The following is a 22324-nucleotide window of genomic DNA, read 5'->3' as shown; positions in this document are numbered from 1 at the left end:
TACAGAACCACCTACAACCTTCCCAGTACTGCCACGCCGATTAATTAATAACTGGCTATCAAAGCAGAGAGGAGATCCTCTTTTTTAACATTTTGCTCCAGCTACTCAGTGACTTACTCATGTGAGTTACTTACTAGAGTCACGTTGATGGAAAGCCAAATGATCCTGCAGTAGAAGCAGGAGGATGTACAGTCAAGGTTGAGCCCTTGTGAATTAGGAGCTCTTGGAAGAGCCACACATGGAGAAAGGGTTTGGACTGAACTTCTTCCTATTGCTAAATCCTCTGCCAATAAGGAGAGCCAACATTTTATTCTACACAGGATTTGGACAGGCAAAGGTGCCTGCACATTGGTCCAAATCCAAAATCCAATGGCCTTTGGATCAGGCCAGATGGGATTAGTGAGAAATGTAAGTTTGCAGGATGGTTATGATGATGATTCTGCAGATTTTCTTCCCAATTGTGCTGGACAGAACTCCCTCTGTCCTTCCTTCCTTAAACACAGCTTTCATCATGAGTCACACAGTCAAACTCTTTCTGTACTGATGCCTCAAATAAGCTGAGGAAGCACGTGAGCGTTGCATCTGCCCTGGAGCATCACCGCTGCTCTGGTAGAAGCTAGGGGCCAAACACTGAAGTTGTGCTCAAGCAAAACAGTCATTTATGTCAATGAGCACATTTATTGTGGGGGAAGATGAGGTGAGAACTGAGTGAGATTGCAGGATATGGCAATGAAAGAGGGAAACTAAATATTTGATGTATCACCTGATAGCTGGTTTCTAGGAAGGCATCAGAACAAGACACATTAACTTCAGTAGGACTGCAAGTCCTGCACTTGCCCAAAGTTATACAGCAAATATAAATGCAGCTACGAGAAAATGGGGGGAATATTGAGTAAATCACTTGGGACTCTGTATAAATTAGAAACTACAATGAATATTTTTTAATAAAGTGAGAACACTGCTGTTGAGAATAGAATAACAGTGCAGAGCAGACACCCCGTGCGAAGAACTGAGGATGCTGTGATCCACACTTCATTACTAATCCCAAATAATTCATGGCAATAAAATACCAACATGGAGGGTTATGAAAGAGAAACCAATTCTGTCTTTGGATGAAGAACCCTTCTGAGTAAAACAGGCTGGGTGTTTGGTGTGGCTTTCAACATTGAAAAAAGAAATAAAGCTCAGGGTACAGGAAAGTGGATCCCTCTATGGATTTTATATGTCTCTCTCTTGGTGATGGTCATTTTCATTGCCGCTGAAAATCACACCTTTTTTATAGTGGGGAGACAGACAGTGGTTCAAGTTTAAATGAGCTTTAACTACTGTCAAGTGCCCTAGAGGAATGTTTGTCTAAGTCAGCCTTGGTCTCTGAGGATGTTTGTTTCTCTCTGCCACGGAAAACTTAGGGCTTCAGTGTCCTATGCTTAATTTGATATGTTGCTACTTCAACTAAAATTGGCTAACCCATTTATTTGTAGTGATCACAGCACATACACTGATAGCACTGTGATATAAGCTTTTTTCTTTTCCTGGTGACCCTTTCACTGTGCATCATTTAAGCCCCAGGAAGTGGCTGTAAAGTTAGACATAAGCCAGCAGTTGATGATACCCAACATCGTCAATAAGTTATCAACAGCCTTCCTTAAGTATTTGCTTTAGCTGTATGGCATTTTAGAGAGAGATTTAGCTGATGTAATCTGCTGGGGAAAAAAAAAAAAGATATATATATATAAAAATATAGTAAATCATATTGAAACATAAGTTTTGTTCCCAGTGAATTTCATGTTTAACAAAGACTGTTTCCCCTGAACAAAGTGGCATTTAAGAACATTAAGTGCTTGGATGGTAGAGTACATATTTTTAGTACTTACCATGAGTATAGTATTATTTGAAAAAGAATAGTAGGGGCAGGGGGTTGTATTGGCAAAGGAGCATTGTGCCCTTTCTTGTATGATCCTGCAGTTGCAAATATCACTTCAGGGGACTCTCGATTTACATAATGCCTGCTAGGAAGGGAAAGCAAGAGAGCTTACTGATGGGGAAAAAAGGATTAAGTGGTGCGTCTCAGTCAAAATCTATTAGTGTCTTTTCTCCCCTTTATATCATTGGGTCGAGGCAAATTGAGCAGTCAAGCATGCCTGGAGGTGTGGCTGTCCTAGGATGATTGTGCCTGCAGAGTGATGTGCATCTCTTGGAGATGTCCTCACCCCATGGCAGCAGTGGCTCAGCGGGTTGCTGTGTGGAAGTCACAGATATCTCCCTCTCATAGATACATTATTTAAGAGTAGGGAAAACTGCCAATTCAGATCGGAATGCTTCCTTGTGCCTGTTCCCCCTGGGATGCGAAGCAGCTGCTCACAACGGTCCCCAACGGGAATTGGTCCCTGCTCCATCCGTTTTTCATACAAACCCTTCATTACGTCGCAGGGCTGTTGCTGCTCACCGTGGGGTGGGAATCCACATTGTTGATCCTCCCTCACCATTTTGAGAGAGTCCAGCTTTTGGGATGATTTTTTGTTTTCCTCTGTAAGCCATATTGAGAAGTTTTAAGTGGCTGGGGGTAGATGCTTCATATTTATCCTGCCATGTTTTCCTCTATTGATTCAGCCTTCTCTCTTTCTCCCTGTATGACCAGGCATATCTCCTCTACACCCAGGTCAGGGATATGGTCCATGCTCTGCCTTCTTACAGGCTAGGCTAGTCATCCTGGATGCTCACACTAGCCTTTCTTTGGGGTTGTATTACTGCAGGCAAGACAGGTTTGTAGGCAGACAAAGTTTTGTTTTGTTTTTAATTAGATCAATGAGCATAGCTGAAAAAGCTGGCAGGTTTTTCAACATGTGAGCTGCTATTTCAGACCTGAAGACAGGCAGTTGTGTTCAAAAGTTTATCTGATTTTTCCAGCTACACTAATTGATCTAATAATTGATATTACTTTTTTTCTTGCAATTTTTGCTTTTTCTAATTTATCTGAGGATGACATGTATCTGCCCCCACCCACCCACCTGTGCTGGAAGAAGGAGAATTAAATAAAGAACTTCAGGAATGGCAATAACAAAATCGCACCGCGCTGACTGCTGTGTATTTACATGACTTCCCTCTACTGGTCAGAAGAGGAATATTTCAAATATACCCTAGCCTCATTTGCTAAAACTTAATGGTTCTCCCTTGGTCCAGGCGCTTGAAGCAGTTCTTACCTCCTTGTCCCCTCGAAGCTCTGGCTGGCAGTGTTATGTGCACTAGCTGAACTAGGAAATCCTCAGTGCCTCCAAGATATGCAGGAGGAATTAATTATGTGTTTGCAGAAGAGTTTAAAGGGAGCCATGACAGAGGCAGGGAGCTAAATAAAGGGAGAGGATAATATTAGACAAACAATAAATACCAGAAAACATTATAACCTTTGTGGTACACTTGCAGGGGAGCTGCTTCACTATTCGTCTGGAATAGCTCCACTCGTGAATAATGGATTTTTAAGTAGAATTATAAAGGAATCTCGTTGCATACATTCGGAATAAAGATAACTGTGTCAGTATGCAGAACTAGAGCTCAATGTCCAGAACATGTTTGGCAGCTCTGAGAGAGGACTGCTGAAATACCTGAGCTGGTTTTTTCCTGAACCATGACCAGCCCGTCGTAAAGAGCAATTGAGAGCTCAGGGCTGCTCAGGACGTGCTGGCTGCTGCCTCCACGCAGGCTGCACACCCTGCAGCAGCACTACACCCGTTGCCACCTTTCCCTGGTGCATCATTTATATATGCACAATAGGTCTGGCATAGGGTAAGCAGGAGTAGCTCTGCCTGCATTCCCCTGTAGCTGGGGGAATCCTCATTAAGTCAGCTCTAACATCGTCCTGACATTTGGCACAAAGCATGTGAATAAACGAAAGAACTGAAAATCTGCGGATGAAGGAATCTAGATGGACCATATCCCAGAGTCTGTGAGAACCAGCTAATGAACAACTCCAATTCCCTTTATAAATATCGTGCATCTTGGGCAAACCCCCAGTGCCATGAAATGCAAAGGTAATACAAAAGTGTTTGTAAGAAAGCAGGCCAATTTCCTCCCAGCTAATTGAGTCACTGTTGAGCTACCAAAGTCCAACGCACTGAAGTCACGCAAGTAGCTCCAGTAAGTCTGTGTGAGAAACACCAGTTGGATTTGGGGATAAGAGAAACTATCTGTAATCATACAGGACCCCAGTCGATAGAGTACGCCTGGACCTTCCCCATTCAACAAAGCATATCAATGGGGTGTTAAATCCCACTTGCTCTTCAAAATCTGACAGAGTTGGAGCCGTACTAGAGAGTGAAACCAGAAGAAACAAATGGGATTGAGTCAACTGTGCTTTCAGTTACAGCGATGGAAGCTCATTGAAACAAATCTGTGTCAGTGTTAACATGCAGGCAAATCTGAATTAATATTTGAGAAGCAACATGTCACATACACTGATGAAATGAAAGGTGGTTGGGCTGAACTGACAGCTGAGCTGGGACCTAACACTGAGCAGGAAGAAATCAAACACAATCACTTTTTCCACAGAGTTTCAGCATTAGAGGATGAAAGGAAAGCACAAGACTGAGCTGCATAAAGGCAGATTCTCAGCTGGTTAAAAATGTAGCTTCACTGGTCCATACACCTAAAGAAAAGAGGATGATATTGGTGTCTTAAATAATCTTGTGACGTGTAAGTAGAAATTGGCTTGGACAGGTACACTGCTGCAGAGATTGAAACCTGGCTAATGGACTGTGAACATCAGGCAATCGTTAATGGGAACATACGGGGCTATGGGGAGGAGTTGTGTGGGGCACTGCAAGCAGTAATGCAAGGTTTGGCTTTATTTAATACTTCATTAATGAGCCTGGAGAGGGTGCAGTCAGTGTGTTAATTAAACTAGCAGAAGATATTAAATTGGGAGGTGTGTCAAAAAAACAGCCATTGCTATAGAAATAATAGAAAATGACTTGGGGAGATTATAAATGTAGAGAGGAAATAACAAAGTGAGATGCAGCATGGGGAGAAAACAAAGCAGTCTTGAGGAACATAACCAAAAGGCAGCTTTTTAGAGGGTGGCAGATACTTGGAAAGCAATAAGACTATAAGAAACTGAATGGAGTTAGCAGATGGCAAATTAGGCCAGTTTTTACTTTTATTTCTATTTTTACTACTGTGTTGGGTTTTTTTTTTGCACCACTGCAGTTACACCTTTGCAACTCTCACTCTAAATGTAGCACTGTGGGCTGGCACCAGGCTGCATGACTTGTGTTGGTAATTCACAGAACAAGCAGCTCTGAGGCCCTCTGAAAACTCAGGGCTGCTTGCTCCAATGTAACTGCAATGAGGTGAGGCAACGAGAACTGCCTTCCCCGGACAGACCTACGGCCGGTCACTGTGGCCTTACTAGTTACCGTCAGTGGAAGCCCAGTCTAGCCCAGTTGCTCTAGATGATCATCTGCACCCATTGCAGATTACTAAACTTAGTTTTACAAGGCAGTGATTGTACCTCTGCTGAGTTAGTCTGAGTGCTAGAGCATGCACGAGGGCAGGTACTGTAGCTCAAGGCATGAGCCCCTGTAGTAACACTATAGTATACGTGAGGGACCCAGGAAGGGCATACATTGAAGCGTAGTAGTGCAGCAAGGAGACAGTTTACACCTTCCCACACAGCTGAGATCATGTCTGCAATATCCTGTGCACCAGCTATATTGGGAAGCAGCTTGGGGCAGCCCTGAATTCTTCTTTTGTGTCTGGACGCCGCGTCATGGGTGTTGCCACCACCAAATTATTGGCAAGCCAGGGATAAATAGCAAGCTTTAGGCTAGACACCTGCGCTTGCCAGTGGGAAGATTTCCATCAACTCCTCGGGCTTCAGTTTCCAGTTCAGAAAAATACTTAAACCTGGATTTAGCTCTAAGCGGGGACTCACTTCAGTTTGCCTTTCTATTACATACAGTTTTGTCGTCTTACTCATGTGTTTAAAGTCAGAGATGTGCCAAAGCATCTTTCTGACAATAGTCCTTTATGTTGCCAGCTCTGAAGGTTTTTATAAGTTTAAAATGGCAGTAACTCCCTCCTAAGTATAAGGATAAAATAGCTATTTTCAAACAGCTATAGAAAACTGTAGCTATTCATTTTCTTATAATTGAATGTTAGTTCCATTGTCAACCCAAGCACATCTACAGATGCTGCCGTCATTTGGGGGTTGTTTAATTTATTTACCAATAACAGTGAACAAAGAATTTCCAGTCTAAAAATATGGTAAGCTTCCATCCAAAAAGAACATGCAATCATAAGTTTAATGTCCCAGTGGGATTTTTTTGTATCTCTTTTTGAGAGGAAAAAAACCTTCTCATATAGAAAATAGGTTCCTCATCTGTACATCTACACTTCACTGTAAATCCTGCGAACAGCCTTATTGAATCCATCCGAAAAAACTCAACACACAAACCCTGGCCACTGCTGCCTTTAACTTCAGTGTAGGCAGAGCTCAAGAGATTTTATAAAAGCATCAGGTGAGATAGTTTGTTTAGTGTAAGACACTAAGCAAATTTTTAAGAAAGATCGGAAAGAAGAATCATTAAAGTCTTAAAAATCACTCTTAGCTTGCAGTAAATACACGGGTCTCATAAGGTCTTTCTGGCAACTTTCTGTCTTTCCAGGGTCGTTTGTAATGCATAGCTGGAGAGGCACAGCAGCGTTGTGGCATCCGGTCGATCAGAAAAAAGGGAGCATGTGGGTGGGCCAGACGTCATTTATTTTCCTCGTGTCAATTATTTCCAAAAGAGGTTATTTTAGTTGTATGGTTTATTTTGTTGAAATGTCATTATTATGCTAATTATTTCCAAATTTACTGGTTAATTATAATTCTGAGATCTTTGCCTTGGTACTTCCAGAGATGTACAAGCTGTGGGAAATGTTTCATAATATTAATATTTCCACAACCCTAAGTCATTTGGCTAATGTTCCTGGGACACAAAAAGTAACATCATTTAACAAGAAGGCAAGGCTAGCTCCATAAACAGCTGATCTGCATCAAAAAGGCATTTTGCTCAACCTGATTTCACTGAAAGAAACAAACAACTTAAAAGGAGCGCAAAAGAAGCTAAATGTTGGATCTTGGCTTTCTTACATCATTGCACAATTCTCTTATCCTACCATTTTCCTGGGGGATGAGGGGGAGTAATGGCCATCCCACTGTTGCTACAGGAAGTCTGTTGGATGCTGTTCCAAGTAAAACTGGAAACGCTACTTTAATTCCTTTACGGCTAATTGTGCGACTGAGTTCAGTGGGAATTCTGTCCCTGATTTCTGCAGAGGCAGGATGCAGGATGCACATAGGCTTGACTTGGATGTTGCTAAGAGGAACGGGTTGACTACAAAGTTGCCATCTGCTACCAGGACCCTAATCTTAGACCTTTGCCTATGTCCACAGTGGATGACCAGGGTTAGCAGTGATCGGAGTTGTTACCCTTGGTTCCTTAGTGCCTGCGCTCACTTTGTGACGAAGGAAAGGGGAAGTTTTTCTTTGTAGTACACTGGGACATGCAACATTACAAACAAACTTGTACGATGGAAACGTCCAACTGTGCAGTCAGCCCTGGCACAGGCGACACACCTCTGATGAGTCATGCCCATTGGAAAGGTGTGCACTGCATTGTTCAGCCTCTGCAGAGGTTAAAGGGATGATAAGTTCACCAAAAATGCTAGACAGAGTGGTTTGAAGCTGCCAAGGAAGGTCACCCAACTTTTTCTTTCTTCTTTTTACCTTTTTCAAGAGGAAAGTGTCATGGGTGGGAGGTGGAAGAACTGAAATTACACCTGTCGACAGAGAAATAGTGGAGAAACTGTGAGGCTGGGGAAAACTGTCCTTGCTCACTGACTTCACGGGGATGGTAGTGTTGCATAGCTGGTGAAGATTAACCTAAAAAACTCTTGGGAAGCTTGCTGACTCTTCCCCCACACCACCCCCAAAATGATGAGAAGATCTGGACCTCAAAGAGAATGCTGAGCTCCAGAAAGCCAAGTGCTTTCTGTGTGAGAAGATTAAGGAAATCTTGCCATTGCGTGTCACCCAGTGGGAACTGCTTTATGTACCTTGTTTTGGTATTAGTTGCATGTGTATCAGATGCTTTTAGAAGCATCCTTTTCACTTTAGCTCCTCAAAAACTATATGGAATTTCTTTTAATTGGGGGTGGGGAGATGTTCATCCCCTTTTTAAATCAAGTTTTGAAATTTTTATGACTATTTATTGCAAATTGAAACATTCGATCTGTTTATGTGTGTAAAAAATGTTTATACAGCTTGTACATGCAGCTGTAGGATGGGAGTAGTACTGAAAGTCCCATAGTGTTACACATTAAGATGTTTTGATACATCTGGGAGAATGTAAGCAAGTAGGTCAGTGGATTATGACTTAATGATTTGGAGCAGAGGCAGAATTTGGGGGAGTAGTGGCAAGGCATTGCTGGAGAAAAAGTAACAAATGGAAAATCTGAATGCTGACTTAGGCTAAAAGTATCAATGGAGAAAGCTGAACAAAAGTAAATGTAGGCATATGGCAACCACTTTTGGCCACTGTAATATTGGAGACTTGGCTGAGAGGTGGCTGAGGCGACGAGACACTCATAGGAGTTGGGCTGTGAGCAAGGGTCTGTTCTGTATTAGTTTTTGTGAGCAACTGTAGTTGCACTGTGGTGGTGACTCTTGGCCTTTCCCGTTGGGACTGATAAATATTGGTGGGAACGCCTACGGGCGCAGCAGGCCGTTTTCATCCCCACAGTAACTCCAGGGAGTTCAAGTTGTCAGGAGGCTCTGACCTTGAGGGCAAAATCCACATAGCGTTGGGGGAATATCTTCCAAAGGGAAAGTCACTGGCCATCTCTATACTGTCACAGCGAAGAATTGCAGGACAAGAGCAAGGGTTAAAGCTGTGAGTAAAACCAGCACGGGAGCCCACCCAGAGAGATGGAACTGTGCGCCTCTTCTCCTGCAGTGCATGCATGAGTGTGTATGTGTGCATCTCTAAAATTCACTGCTGCCTAATTTCCTTACTTCAAAATATCAACCAATTTCTAGTGCCAAGAAACCTAATCTATTTATTAAAACGAGGCACACAATAAGTTTGTGTGGGGAAATGTTAAGGCAGTGCACATTGATCGTGCTGATTTAGGACTGTACTGCCATCGCAGCGTTTCCAGAGACAAATTCTTTGCAGCTAATTACATTATAAATTCTGCCAGACCATTTTCATAAGGTATTTTCCTAAGGTATAGGCCCTCCATCGAAAATAAAACCAAAAAGAGCAAAGGAGCATTTGTGGGGTTTTTTCCTAATTAAATGTTATATGAAAGTAAGACAAGAGAGAGAGAAAAAAATGCAAATTGTGTTAATTAAATGCTAAGTCTGCTGTAAGGGGCTAGTTTTAAACACCGTAAGACATGTTGAAACTCATACAGATTTTCCAACTGAAAGCCAGAAAGTAGAGTCCTGAGGTCTTTGTCCTCAGATCAAGATGGTCCTCAGCCATCTCAAGTCAGGATTTTGATGTCACCAAATTTCAGAGGTGGTAATCCTGGCATGTCATGAATCTTAACCGTCCTGAAAAGTGACCCAAATGAGGCCTGGGTGCTGTACCACCTTCAAGAGAGCCCAGGGAATGCGGCAGTGGGAATCAGCCTTTTCCTCCTGCTGTGCTGGACCATGGCCGTGGGGTTACGCTGCCTGCAGTGGGTATCCTGGGCTAGAGACACCGATAGGAGATAGCAGTCATCGTGTACAGCCAGTATGGACACCTGTGGTGTTCGCCAGAGAGCAGTTCTCCCACATACTCAGTGGTAGTACTCAGCAAAGTGCATTTCTACAGGGGATCTCAATTGTTTTTATCAAGCTGGGTCAGAAGACATTGAAGCAGAGAGCAAGTTAATTGGATTTCCCAAAGAAGCGTAGCAAGCAGTGGAGGCCTGAGCCCGGCTTCCTTGTTTCCCAGCCTCCAGCACAAAGCAGGAGACTGTTGCTCACACTGTTTTAATATTTCTTTGGGTGACTGGGAGCAAAGCATCACGTTTCTTTTCTTCCTTCCACATTGAAGGGCACAAATTCTCATTCCTTGGAAATATTTGTCACTTTGAGCGTGCCTGTACAAATTCTCTCCTTGGTTCCTACACGTGACATGCTGTGAGTCATTTTAGAGAGTCCAGGCAGGGAAGGATCACAGTCAGACCAGGAGGAGGCTGAGTCTCCTCCAGGTTTCATGTATAAGATGTTTCAGGTAGTGCCCATTTCCAAAAAAGTTATTCAGTAGTTCAGCAGTTGGGAAATTTCTTTGCCAGGGTACTTTTGCCATAGGAAAGCCTTTCCTTCTAATGTCTTGTATGAAACTGGGAGTCGCAGCTCCCAGGGTAGCTGTAGCTGTCAGTCTGCTATCGGATTAGAAGAAAGCATTTTCTTTTCTTCCTCCTCCTCTCCCCCTCCCCATGCAGTAAAATTACTCGATTACAAAGAAATTGGAAGATAAATGTACTGCCTGTGGTCTTGTCTTTGAGCCTAGGGGTAGCTCGGATTGTTTCAGTGGTCACAGCTGGGATGTGGCTAAGCCCTGACTGTGCCATGGGCACGTGCACAGGGCGAGACCCCGCTCACCTACCTGTAGCCTCCTAAAAGTCGGGCACCCGCTGTCAGCAGGTCACCCTGCTGCTCCCAGGGCTGGGGGGGACAGGGGCTCTCCCCCAGAAGGCAATTTTCATCCACACCTGCCTTCATGCGGGAAGGAGGCTTCTCCCTGGCTTGCTGATGGAGCCCCAATGCCTGAAGTTTAGGTGACTGAAGTTAGATGGGTCGAGTAAGGCTAAAGGAGCTGGGTATTTCATGAGCTTGAGCATTAGTTAATTAATTTTCACCTTCCCCTGAGCTGGGTCAGGTATGAGCTGCTTGTCTCAAGGGGGAACTGAGGTAAAGTGGTTCCCCCAGGAGCACTGGGTTGTGGCAGAACAACCATCAGGTCCCAGGACTAGCTGCCTCATTAGACCTCTTCATCTCCCTACTCCAGACAGGAGAGACGCTCATGCCCTCTTTGAATGCGCTGTGCCCTGATCATGAGGATGCTCTAGCAAACACGCCTAGTGTTGACTCCCAAATCAAAGGAGTGAGTTCCCTCCATGACAACCATTAAAGGTGCATGAAGGAGTGACGTAGGCCAGAGATATGTGTAAGAAATTTAAGCCAGGGGTTAGCTGAAAAAACTGTGATAAATGTTCCTCAGCCAAATTCACAGAAATCGGGTGACTATAAAGATGAAGGAGAAAGTTCCATAAAATTATTGCATCGCCCTGCCAAAATGGAATTTCATCCTTATGCACAGGGAACGGATGGCATAGCAATGGGCTTTAATCTGGGGGGAGGGGGGCATCTGCTTGCTGGTGGGAAGAGTAATAGTAATTCTTGCAAAAAGCAAAGGGGGGGGGGGAAGAGGGGAGGGAGAAAAGCCCCATCTCTAAAGTTTTATGGTAAAAGGGGTGTTTGTGGTTCTCATTTTTTATGTTGTTGCCAACAATTGTTACGTGGTTGTTAAAATTTTTTTAAGTCATTTTAGTTTTTCCAAAAGTGACCATGATTTGTTACTTATACTGTAGCTTACAGAAGTGACACACTTAATATCGGGGGGTCCAAACCTGGATATCTACCAATGGAGATGGAGATCAGGTAAATGCACACCTGCTCTTCCAAAGAGAAAAAGCTGCCGTTTGGCAACTGGTTTGAGAGGGAGCTGCAGGCTATAACATGAGCATTTTGGAAGAGATTAGATTGAGCGCTGCCATTAATCACCAACTTTTGTGTAGGCCCAGCATGGTTTTGTGTGACAATGATGTTCAGACAACATGCCATCTACCAGGAGACTCCGGGTCCCTGGAGAAGGCTCTGGGTTCTGGCCCTAGCAGTAGCTGAGCACAGGTCCACCGAAGGAGACCTGGCAGGAGCTGTGGTCCCCCGCAGACTAGCCCCATAGCGAGTACGATGTACCGTCTTACTCTCCCAGCCGGAGGGAAGGCGGTGGTGGCTGCAGCAGAGACCGTGATGGAGAAGGCAGGTGAGAGGGAGGTGTCTGCAGGTAGCAAAGAGTAATTATGCGGCACCGTTGCCATGCCTGTCATCTCCTCTTCTCTTTTGCAGACACTTAACAAGAACAATTTGATACCAGATGACAGGACCAACTTCTACCCGTTGCAGCAAACCAACGTGTACACGACAACCTATTATCCCAGTACACTGAATAAATATGACTACAGGCCTGAGGCCTCCCCTGGAAGGACCTTTACCAACAGCTGATGATGGACGGATCCTACAGGACTGGATCACTTCCTATATGAATTTTTTTTAATTGATTTTATGGACCAAATACTGGCCCAGCCTCTAGATGTAAATATTGTACAGTAGAGTCTTTTTTTTTCCTTTGGTTAATTGTATTTCTTGTAAACAGCACATCTCCTTACAAGGACAAAAATGCATATGGACCATTCTGCAGAGCTTTTGTGGATATTTGGCTGGAGATGGCTCTCACTACTGCAACTGTTTATGGCTGGAAGATCAGCGTTGCTGTCCAAGGCCGACATTGTCAAGGAGGTGACTGTGTGCTGGGCTCCGTGGCCACTACGCAGCAGCGCACGACACATGGGTGCACTCTAAGCAAGGCAAGAGGTGGCCTCCTGGGGCAGGGGTGTCTGTCTGGTGAGGAGCATCCTTCCCGAGACAGGGTAGCAACGGTGCACTGGATGACACGCAGCTCACGAGACAGGCTGAGCGGGACTCCATTGTGCCAACAACTTGAAGAACGTTTTCTTTTTCTTTTCCTTTTTTTATTTTTGATTTTTTTATGTTTCTGAAAAAGAAAAGTAACTTTCTAGGGCAGCGTTCCCTGTATCTTCAACAGAATCTTTTCATATTACAGGAAATACTCTCCGCAGCCTTCTTTGGTAATATGCAGTTCAGCTGATGAGAAACAACACACAAACAAAGTGCGTTACCCAAAGAAGCTTTCCAGAATGTTTCCAGTCTTAATTAAAAGAAAATTATACAGGCAGTGAGACATTGAGAAAAGTAAATGTTGAAATAACATCGGAGACATGAACTTGGAGTGCCTAACAAACAAAGATGTTTATATCACTGGAAAAAAAAGATGTGATGATTGCCGCACAAGAGCCATGGGCTTTTTTTCTTTCTTCCTTTTTCTTTTTTTCTGAGACAGTGTTAACTCTTTTTGTTCTAGCTTTGATCCTGATTGCGTCTGCCAGGAAAGGCAACTTTAGAGGCCATGCTCTTCTTGTGGGAAATCACCATGCTTTGGGCTAATTTTTCCTCTTGTGTTATTGTTGGTTTTTAGTTCATTTACTTTCAAAGAGTGAATAATTCTGACTTTGCAGGGGGAGGGTATTTTTGTAAGGAATGTTTCCATAGTCTGACATGACCCAGAAAGTCTGCTGCACATTCTTATAGCGTCTTCCAGTCAGTACTCTATGAAATAGTAACACAGCTGAGTAATGTGCGTCGTTTGCCAATATTTCTTTAATTTTCCTGAACACAAACAACCCAACAAACAAATGCTGCTGCAGCTATTGAAGTAAATTGGGGCGGTAGCATTATTAAACAGTATATCCAGCCTTGAAATGTAATTTTGTGTATGATGTGTGTAACTGTGTCTATAAGAACTGTATTAGTTTGATGCAGAAGCCATGTTGTCTACAACCAGATGTTTGTCTGACCTAATTGTTTGGCAAAAAGGAAACTTATTGCTGGTGCTTAATGTACAATTACATCCAATGTGTTAGCAACGTGAACAAGTTCACCGCTGTTATCATTCAGTGTTTCTAAATATTTATAATGAACTCCTGATGCTAAGGATTTTAGAATGTCGCAATACTGAGCATGAGATAAAAGTACACCCCGAAACGCGCATGAGCTCCACGTGGTCCCGAGCTTGGCTGTGTCGTCTGCATCTTAACTCGAGCAATTGCCATGCCCGTGCTTGGCCATTGGCTCGGCCGTGTTCCCAGCAGTCCCGTTTGTCTTCGCTTGATTTCAGATTTTGCTGTAAGCCAACGCCAATCGTTTCTTGGTGCTATTCCTTTGCAGTTGCTTGTTTGGAAGCCCAGCTTGGGCTGTGTGCTCAGCTCTTTCACGTAGGCAGCTGGTAGGAAATGAAGAAAGACTGTGTTGCTCGTGACAAGTATATTGCTTTTCCTGCGAGGAAAAGCCAACATGGCTCTGTAAGCCTGTGTTACGGTGGTTTGACCAGAAGGCAAGAATAAAGTAGCCTCCCATTTTTAAATTACTTTGTTCGACTTCAGTTTGCAGTGATTGAAGGCTGCAGGGATATTTTTAATAAACTGGGGTCATTAGCACTGCCACGAGGACGCCTTAGGCTCAGTGCCCATCATCTCCTGCAGCTGTTTTTCTAATTTAGCAGCTCATCCTGCTTCTGCTCTGGTCTCAGCGGGTGAAAGAGAGGGAACAGAGGAAGAGAGAGAGAGGTGCCCTTGAATAGATGTACTCGCATTTGAAGCAGCGGGGTCAGGAGCTGATGCAGACCTCGAAGCTCTGTCTGAAGCAACCTGCTGCAACCCTCCAAGTAGGCACAGCGGCTCAACGGCCCTAACCCTGCCTGGCAGCAGGCGAGGGTGGCAGGAGTGAAGTGGGATCGCCAGGGAAGCAGGAGAGCACTGGGAGCAGGTACCAGCGCCTGCAGGGGGGCTCTCCCCAGGCCCCTAAACCCCATTTGAGGAGCGATGCCTTTGTGCTTAGTGCAGTAACGAGTTCACCCTGTCTCACTGAATTTCCATGTCCCCTTCAGCAACACTGAAAATCACTTAAAGTAGTTCTAACAAGTATGTAGCCCAGGAGTTGAAAATTATTACATTAGACTATCAGGATGGGATTTTCCAGCTTTAATTTATGTAATTCAGAAGAAAACATTGGCTCCCAAGATCACTCTAGCCATTGTAAAATTAAAGCCATCACCAAGCTTCCCCTTCAGAAGATTCCCTGTATCGACACATTCTGCAATTACCATGCACGTGGCAGGGTTGCAGCTGGAGTTTGGGGGGATGCGAGTGAATCAGACCTCGCAATTATATTAATTTTCTATTTTTCCTTTCTTTTTCTTTTTTTTTTTTTCCCCTCCTTAAACATTTTTCCATTTCAGCTTCACAGAATAACATGATGTAAACTGATTTTTTTTTTTTTTCCCAAAGTGCCACATAGCAGCGAAATGATTTAAATGTTCAGCTCACCAAGATAGGTCATTACTGCCATTGCACTCTGGAGGTGGATATTTTGTAGGCTATTGGAGGGCAGATGCTTTGAGGGTGGTGCATGTGGTTATAGTTTCATCAAGACATTCCTTCTTACCAGCCATCCAAATAGATTCAGCCCTTTTTCATATAATTGGCAATCACAGCGAGGGTCTGTAGACTCCATTCGAGCAGAAAGTAGAATCCAGGAGAGAGCGAAAGAAAGAAATCAGAACGCTTATTACTCAATTAATGTTTGCATGAGAGTGCCGTTTTTTTAAGGATGATGTTAATGCAGTGAGGGTTGCATTTTTTTATGAGCTCTCTAATGCGTGGCAGGTTAATGACACCATGTACAGTGATATTCTTGCAGTCCAGGTAATTCGGCAGCTTGATCATCATCAGGTCTGTAATATCTGTAGCAGCTTGAATTGCTCCTGCAGCTGAATGTTAAACTTGCTAAAATTTCCTATTCCTAAGGCCATCTTAAAGTACACTAGAAATTCATTTAGTTCAGGAGCATTGCCTTCCAAAAGACTCATCTTGCTATATATACGGTTTTTTTCTTCCACGTCTAAGATAGAGAAGGGGGACCCTGGGCAGTTGCTGTGTTGGTCTAGAGACGTTGGCTCTCTGCAAACCCTTTGGATAGGATTCAGGTATACAGTATGTAAAATATTATGGAAATCTTACAGCCAAGTATGTAGCGGAAACATCTTTCATTAGGCCGTTCTTCTTTCTTTTTCCATGGAATTGGCTGCCTTTCTCGCTCCAGAAGGGGTGTGCATTACGGCGTTATCCAGGCTGTGTTGTGCAGTTGCTGTTGGGCTTTACTTGATCAGCTATCAGTCACCCACCAGAAATAACTCGTGCGGCTCACTAACAGGCAAACCACTTGACGATGAACCCACAGCATAAGAGGTGCTGTTGCTCTAAAGGTGCACTTGAATGTTCAGCATATGAGCCCGGGCTGCTCTTAAATGTACGAACTGTACAGATACCATAGGAGAAGAATGTGTATTGTCTTACCACCACTGTTCCTAATGCCTTACGTTCAGAAGATGAAATGGTTGGTTTGAAATCAACAGAGAGTAGGAATGGAGTCCACGTCTGATGCAGACAATTTGACGCCTCCAGTGTTAATCTGATGTTAAGCCCACCTGGAGAGGAAATTGCTGTCCACTGAGATTGATTTATTCTTTGTACCAAATGTAGTGGGGGGAGAGTTTTATATATATAAATATATATATATAAAAAAAATGTAAATGTAATGTTTGTGTAACAACTTACTCTTTTTTTGTAATAGTGTATACATCTATCAGTGGATAGATACAGTATATATTTATAATATATACACACACAATATATATATTTAGCAAAATGCCTGCAGAGGAAACTTAGAATAAGAAAGGCAGTGCTGGTATTCAAATTCCACAGGGACAAAGTGAAGAAAAAAACCTGTAAAAATCTAGTATCCTTTCCATTAGGTTTAAAAAAAACACTCGAGGTAAATGAAAGATAATTTTTTAATTGAAAAGAAAATTGATTTTTCTAGTTAGATGCTGAGTCTCCCCTAAATCATTCTGGTTAAGAATGATTAAGAAAAAGATTCTTGTTACTGCTTATATTTTCTGAATAAGCCTCCCAAATCGCTCATGTGTATCACACCATTGTTTTTGTAATTATAAGTAGGGAGTAATTGTGCAAAGAAAATTAAAATAGCAAGTAGGAGTAACAAATATTGTACCGTTAGAGAAAAAGACATCATCTATTAGAATGTGAAAAATGTCATCTTCCATGTTAAAGAAGTTAGCAGCTGCTTTCTGAGTTATTGATTGGCATTATAAGCCTTGCCTTATAGTCACACTAGGAGGTTTTAGTCCCAAATTTAGGGAAGAGAAACCCTGCAAGCCCATGGCTTTTGGTTTTCAGAGAGGTCCAAAAAAGCCACCAGGCCATGGCAGTCAGGCACCTGGTGCCCGAGTGTCTCCGGAGCTTCCAGCGTTGGCACTGACGGCTCTGCAGCTATCCCTCACCCCGTCCCCACCAGAAGCCAGCCTGCATGCACAGCAGGGCACGGCCCCCCGTGGTGCTGTCCGGCATACCAGAGGATACCCAGTAAATTGGGTTGGAAGGATTTGGGTTTTTTTTTAACAGATCACTTTAAAGCCCTGGTGACCAAGGCCCAGACAGGTGAATCTTCCCCTTAAGCTTGTTAGGAGAAAACTTCAGGTGGCTTCAAGAGCAGATTTGGGTTAGGTGAGCAAATCCACAAATTTTGATGCTGCCTGATTGCTAGAGCCTTCAAAACTGGACAAAAACCCCTCTGGAGCTGGGTCCTTGTGGGGCTTATCCAGTCTCAGCCATTCTGCTTGGAAATTCCTCCTTTGGGCCCTTTGGGAAATTTTAGTGTCTGCATTAGTCATGGCTGGAGAAGCAAAACCAGCAACCCGCTATTTAGATAGCCACAAATATAAATGCTCAATATCATTCAACACAAGTTTGGGTCTTGAACTTGATTTTTTTTTCTGTTCTCTAACCTCAGCTGCAAACGCCCCCCTGCCATTCGAGAGGGTTCAGTGCTGTAAGAGCAGCATTTGGCTTGCTGCAAGTCCCAGCTGCAATTTGGTTTAAACAAATCTGATTGTGAAAAGTATTAACACTGCACTCCAGTTCTGAAACCTCCGTGAGCGGGGTGCTGTTAATTCGCGTGCCACGGAGTCAAGCAGAGGTCAGCGTGGATGGGCCATTAATATCCGAAGCAAAAATGTTTTTAGTACCAAAATGTCAAACAACGTAAAAGCCAGCCAGCTGCATGACAGTGTGGTTTCCATCCACGCACCCCTCCTTAGATAACATCCAAACCTGCACATAGTTACAAGTGATGCAGTTCATCAGGAGCATTCCCACAGAGGAAGGTTTAGGGAGGATGAACGGTACGTGAGGTGGAAATGACAGGATTTGTAATTGAGGTGGGAGAGTGACAGATGCAATACTGGATCTCGGATACATGGGAAATTATTATGCGAATGCAGAATGCTTGCCCCAAAACAGCAAAACCTGGAGAGTATTATTGGACTCTGTTGTGAAGGCACATCACCCTTCCTATGCAATTGAACTTGATGGTACTTTAGTATAAAGGTGACCTAGACTGTAATCACTGCCTTTAGACACTGTGAATTTTTTTGGGGTATTCTGTATTTTTATATATTGTACAATGTAAAGAGTAATTCAGAAATAAAACAGACCAACCTGGCAAACCTGTGAGTTATTTCCCCTCCGTGGCTGATGCGCAGCGGGCCGGGGCTGCTGAGCCGCGCTGGTGGGACGGGCGAGCGGGAACGCCGAGGGGCCAAGGGCACCGCAAAATTCACTGTCCGCTTGTGAGGGGATGGGGAATGGCAGCGTACCTCCTTCCTCCCTGTCTGCACTCCGGCTGCATCCCGAGGCCCCAGTGTGGATTGTATTTGTCAGGAGTTGTAGACTGGGTGGTTACAAAATTGTGTTACTGAGTGTAACGCCGAAGTCTGTCGCTGCGATTCACCTCCCCTCCCACACAAGCCTGAGTGCTGGCGTACAGCTCCGCACCAAACTTTGGGTGCATTTGAAAAGTGGTATTTCTGAGTAAGGTGCCCAAAGAGGTAAGATCAAATCTGTCTGAAATTCGGGGTGCCACATCCACATCCAGTTTTGCAGTATGCGTCTCGCCTCTGCTCCCCAGCTCTCTGCACGTGACACCGAGTCTCCAAGGACACAACTCCTCGCCGTGCCAAGGAGATGGCTGGCTGCAGCGAGCAAAAATACGCTCGTCTTCTGCAGAGCCTTTGAGGTGTACGTGTTCGGCTGCAATGAAATCGTATTGCTGCTCCTTCTCAAGCCTTACATATTGGTGTGCAAAGTTATAAAAAGCTGAGGGACACATTTTGATTGAGGGATGATCGTAGCCTCGTACTGAAGAACGTTATAGCTCTTGTTGCTTTTATTAATCAAAGTAAAGACCATGAAAAGTGACAGTCAGGAACATTTTAGTTTATGTTCCGATACAGCTCAAGACTTATATTGAAGTTTCATACAGAAAATTACACCATAATGTCATAAAAAATAGATTGGATTACTAATAACCTGAAACGTGCTACACCTGCATACATAATACTTTAATCCTACTAAATCATAAGCTATCATTTGGGTGTTTTCATATTCTCAAGTGTGCATACAGGAATTTCTTTTCAATGCAGACCATTAAAAAGTAATTGAGAGGCACAAGATCAGTAAAAACAAACTTGCTGTGAATAAGATGGATTTTTTTTCCCAGTGAGTTTGCACAATAACACGAAGAGGCCATTTCTGAATGGTTTTGTTTTGCATCAAGACACCTCTGCGCACAATTAGAGCAAAAGTATCACGTTGGAACCTATTTTCAATTTCCTTAAAATCTGTCTACCACAACTTTTTTTTTCTAGTTGCTAATTTGATTCATTAACATAACAGTTTCATTTGTAGCCCCAGTGCATTTTGTTCTCTCACCTCCACTACACATCCCAAATGTACGCTTTTTCTGCTTTAATTCTTAACTGCGTGCAGTAAACAGCAAAAATTTTGTTACCTTGCGGGTTCCCCATCGGCTTTTTATTAAGCCAAAGCCTCAGGGCTGCGCTGCGGGCGGTGGGCTGCCGAGCGGCACCCGCTGCCCACGGGGTTTGCTGGGGAGCACCCGCGGCAGCGCGGGCTCCGCGGGGCCCCGGGCCAGGGCGCGGAGCTGTCTGCCGGGACCACAGCCGCTGCCGCAGCGCCGCGGCCCCCTCCAGCCTGCCTTCGGCAGCGCTCGGGAGGTTGAGTGTAGGAAATGGAGGAAAACAAAAAAGCAAAAAACCCTGTGATTTGTTTCTACGTGTTTCCTCCCAGCTCCCTGCAATAAATGCTTTAGGGATGCCCTGAGCCAGGTGTTGCAGTGACGAACCTGTCCTCCGTATGAAGCCCTTTCGCTGGTGTTTTCTTCTCCATCAAGGGCTGGAAAGGTCCGGGGCCAGTGGGGCACTTACCTGGGCAATGGCACAGCCAAAATTCGGCATTATGGACGAAACAAGGGGCAGGGAATTGCAGCCCAGCCCAGTAAACATCAGTGCTTGTGAAAATGCCAGAGCAGGGACTCGGATGTGTGAGCTGTGACCACCACAGAGCGGCTGAGCAGCTGTGTATCGGCACCCGGGCGTTATCAAGAGCAAGTCATGTCTGACCAAGTTAATTTCCTCCTCGGAACAGGCACCACGTCCTGCAGGTAGCGCAGAAATAAGAAATATCCTACAGACTGGTATTTAGGAAGGCTTGCAACTCTCATCCATGATCCTCATACGCTGCCTGGAGCGGCGCTCAGGCAGAGCACCACGCAGACACCCTCCTCGGAAAGCAGTCAGGCTGCAGTGATGGAAAAAAGCCCCAAGTGAGTTTACTACTGCTGTGCCCAGACCCCCACCAGTGTGCCCAGCCCCACCAGTGCCCCCAGTCCCCCCATCATGACATGACCACAAGCCCTGGCTCTGACTCTTGCACTTTCCTCTGCCCGTGCAGGCATTTTGTGCAGCTGTAAGAGTCCACGTGGCCGTGCCGCTGTGGCTGGGCCTGGGGATGGTCCCCAAGCTCAGGGGCCGTCCCTGAGTCAGTTTAAATCAGCTCAGTGCAGCCATGCCGGCGCAGAGCTCAGCACGGAGCAAGCTCCACCTCAACATGCATGAGAGTCAACACTTTCTGCTGCAAAGGCATCGCTGCCCGTGGAGTCTCGTGTGTTTTTTTCCCCTTGAGTGTACAGCCAAGAGGCCGCAGGCTCTCAAACACACAGCTCAATTACTGAAAGCTTTGGAGAGTCATTAAAAATGCTGTTTTGCTAACAGCTGAAATGCATTTTGACATGGTTTGGTTTGCTCATTCATCAAAAGCCACTCATGGGGTTGTCATTGCACTTTCTGTTTAAAAAGCTGACTTTCAAATTAACCAAGAGGAGGGCAGAGTTCAGCACTGCCCAAGCCTGTTTCCAAAAGAAAAACACAAATCCCACACAACCCTGCCCCACACCCCCCCCGCTCCCAGCGTGTGAGGTAAGGCCAGACAATGAACCCCTTACACTGTCACACGTGGAGAGACGCAGGCTATGAGGGTACAACAGCAGCCCATTTCCCAGGACACCACCCCCCGCCGCCAGCCCAGCTTTGGTCAGATTTCAGCCCTTCAGTCTGCTTATGATTTTCCCCAAACCAAAGAGTTTTCCTCGGGAGAAAGGACTGAATCAGGCTAAGATCTTTTTCTTTGCTGAGATGAAAATGCGAAGCTGGCTCTCAGCAGCTGGGTCAACTCCCGCCTTTTCCTGCTTTGCCCCAGGGTGCTCATAGGGCAGGTTTCTATTGCCACCCAGAGTTTTATCACCCTTTATTTTTTGTTGTGCCTGACCCTACGTTGATATCACATCAACTCAGATGCACGTAAGACTAGTTTGCTCTTTGTAGCTTTAAAACTATAAAGATGACAAGGAAACTCTAGCATGCTGTACTCAGACACTGGCCATGTCCACCCCTCACCTCCGTGGTGTGCATCTCTACCGAACATGGAAGATTCAGCTCATCGGATCCTTGCACCAACGGAGGCAGGTCTGGTGTCCAGCAAACGCTTAAAGCTCCTTCTGGCTGTGGGGCAGAGGTGTCTCCTGGCTGAGGAGCTGTGCTGTTCCACTGCCACACTTCAAAATAAGTTTTTTGGAGATTTTTCAAGGTCAAACTTCACAGTTGATGAACCAGCAATTAGCTAGAAGCAAAAAGTAGTCCCCGTTTTCCATCACTCTGGAGACAGTGTGGTGTCTCCCAGACCTGGGGTTAGCATCGACCCTGGTGAACAGCAACAGGCTGTTGAGGTTCAATCCATCTAACCTTGCTGTATTCTTTCATTTGTAAACCCCCCATAAACCTCATTTCCTTGCTGTCGTGGAAATAATGGAGCCAGCAATGGATTGCTCCCCTCTCAAGCGCAGGGTAATGAACAGCCTTCAGAAACTTTTGATATT

General features: G+C 44.6%; 1 protein-coding gene across 3 annotated transcripts in view; it reads left to right on the top strand.

The window, feature by feature from the left end:
• The window catches only part of SEMA5B (semaphorin 5B), a 278168-nt gene extending 259638 nt beyond the window's left edge, over positions 1 to 18530 (top strand). For 2 of the 3 annotated variants that reach the window (XM_087732767.1, XM_087732768.1), the window contains one exon: positions 12167 to 18530. In XM_087732767.1, the coding sequence (XP_087588893.1) occupies positions 12167 to 12322 (156 nt within the window). In that variant the 3' untranslated portion in view covers positions 12323 to 18530. Of the gene's footprint in view, positions 1 to 11628; positions 11699 to 12166 lie in introns of all 3 variants that reach the window. The other variant, XM_087732769.1, reaches the window with a different exon arrangement.
• The last annotated feature ends 3794 nt before the right edge of the window (positions 18531 to 22324 follow it).

Source organism: Nipponia nippon, unplaced genomic scaffold (assembly GCF_047370975.1).
Source record: "Nipponia nippon isolate SJK-2023a ecotype South Korea unplaced genomic scaffold, ASM4737097v1 scaffold_5, whole genome shotgun sequence".
In the NCBI taxonomy this organism is placed as follows: domain Eukaryota; kingdom Metazoa; phylum Chordata; class Aves; order Pelecaniformes; family Threskiornithidae; genus Nipponia; species Nipponia nippon.
This window is presented reverse-complemented; position numbering and strand designations above follow the sequence as displayed.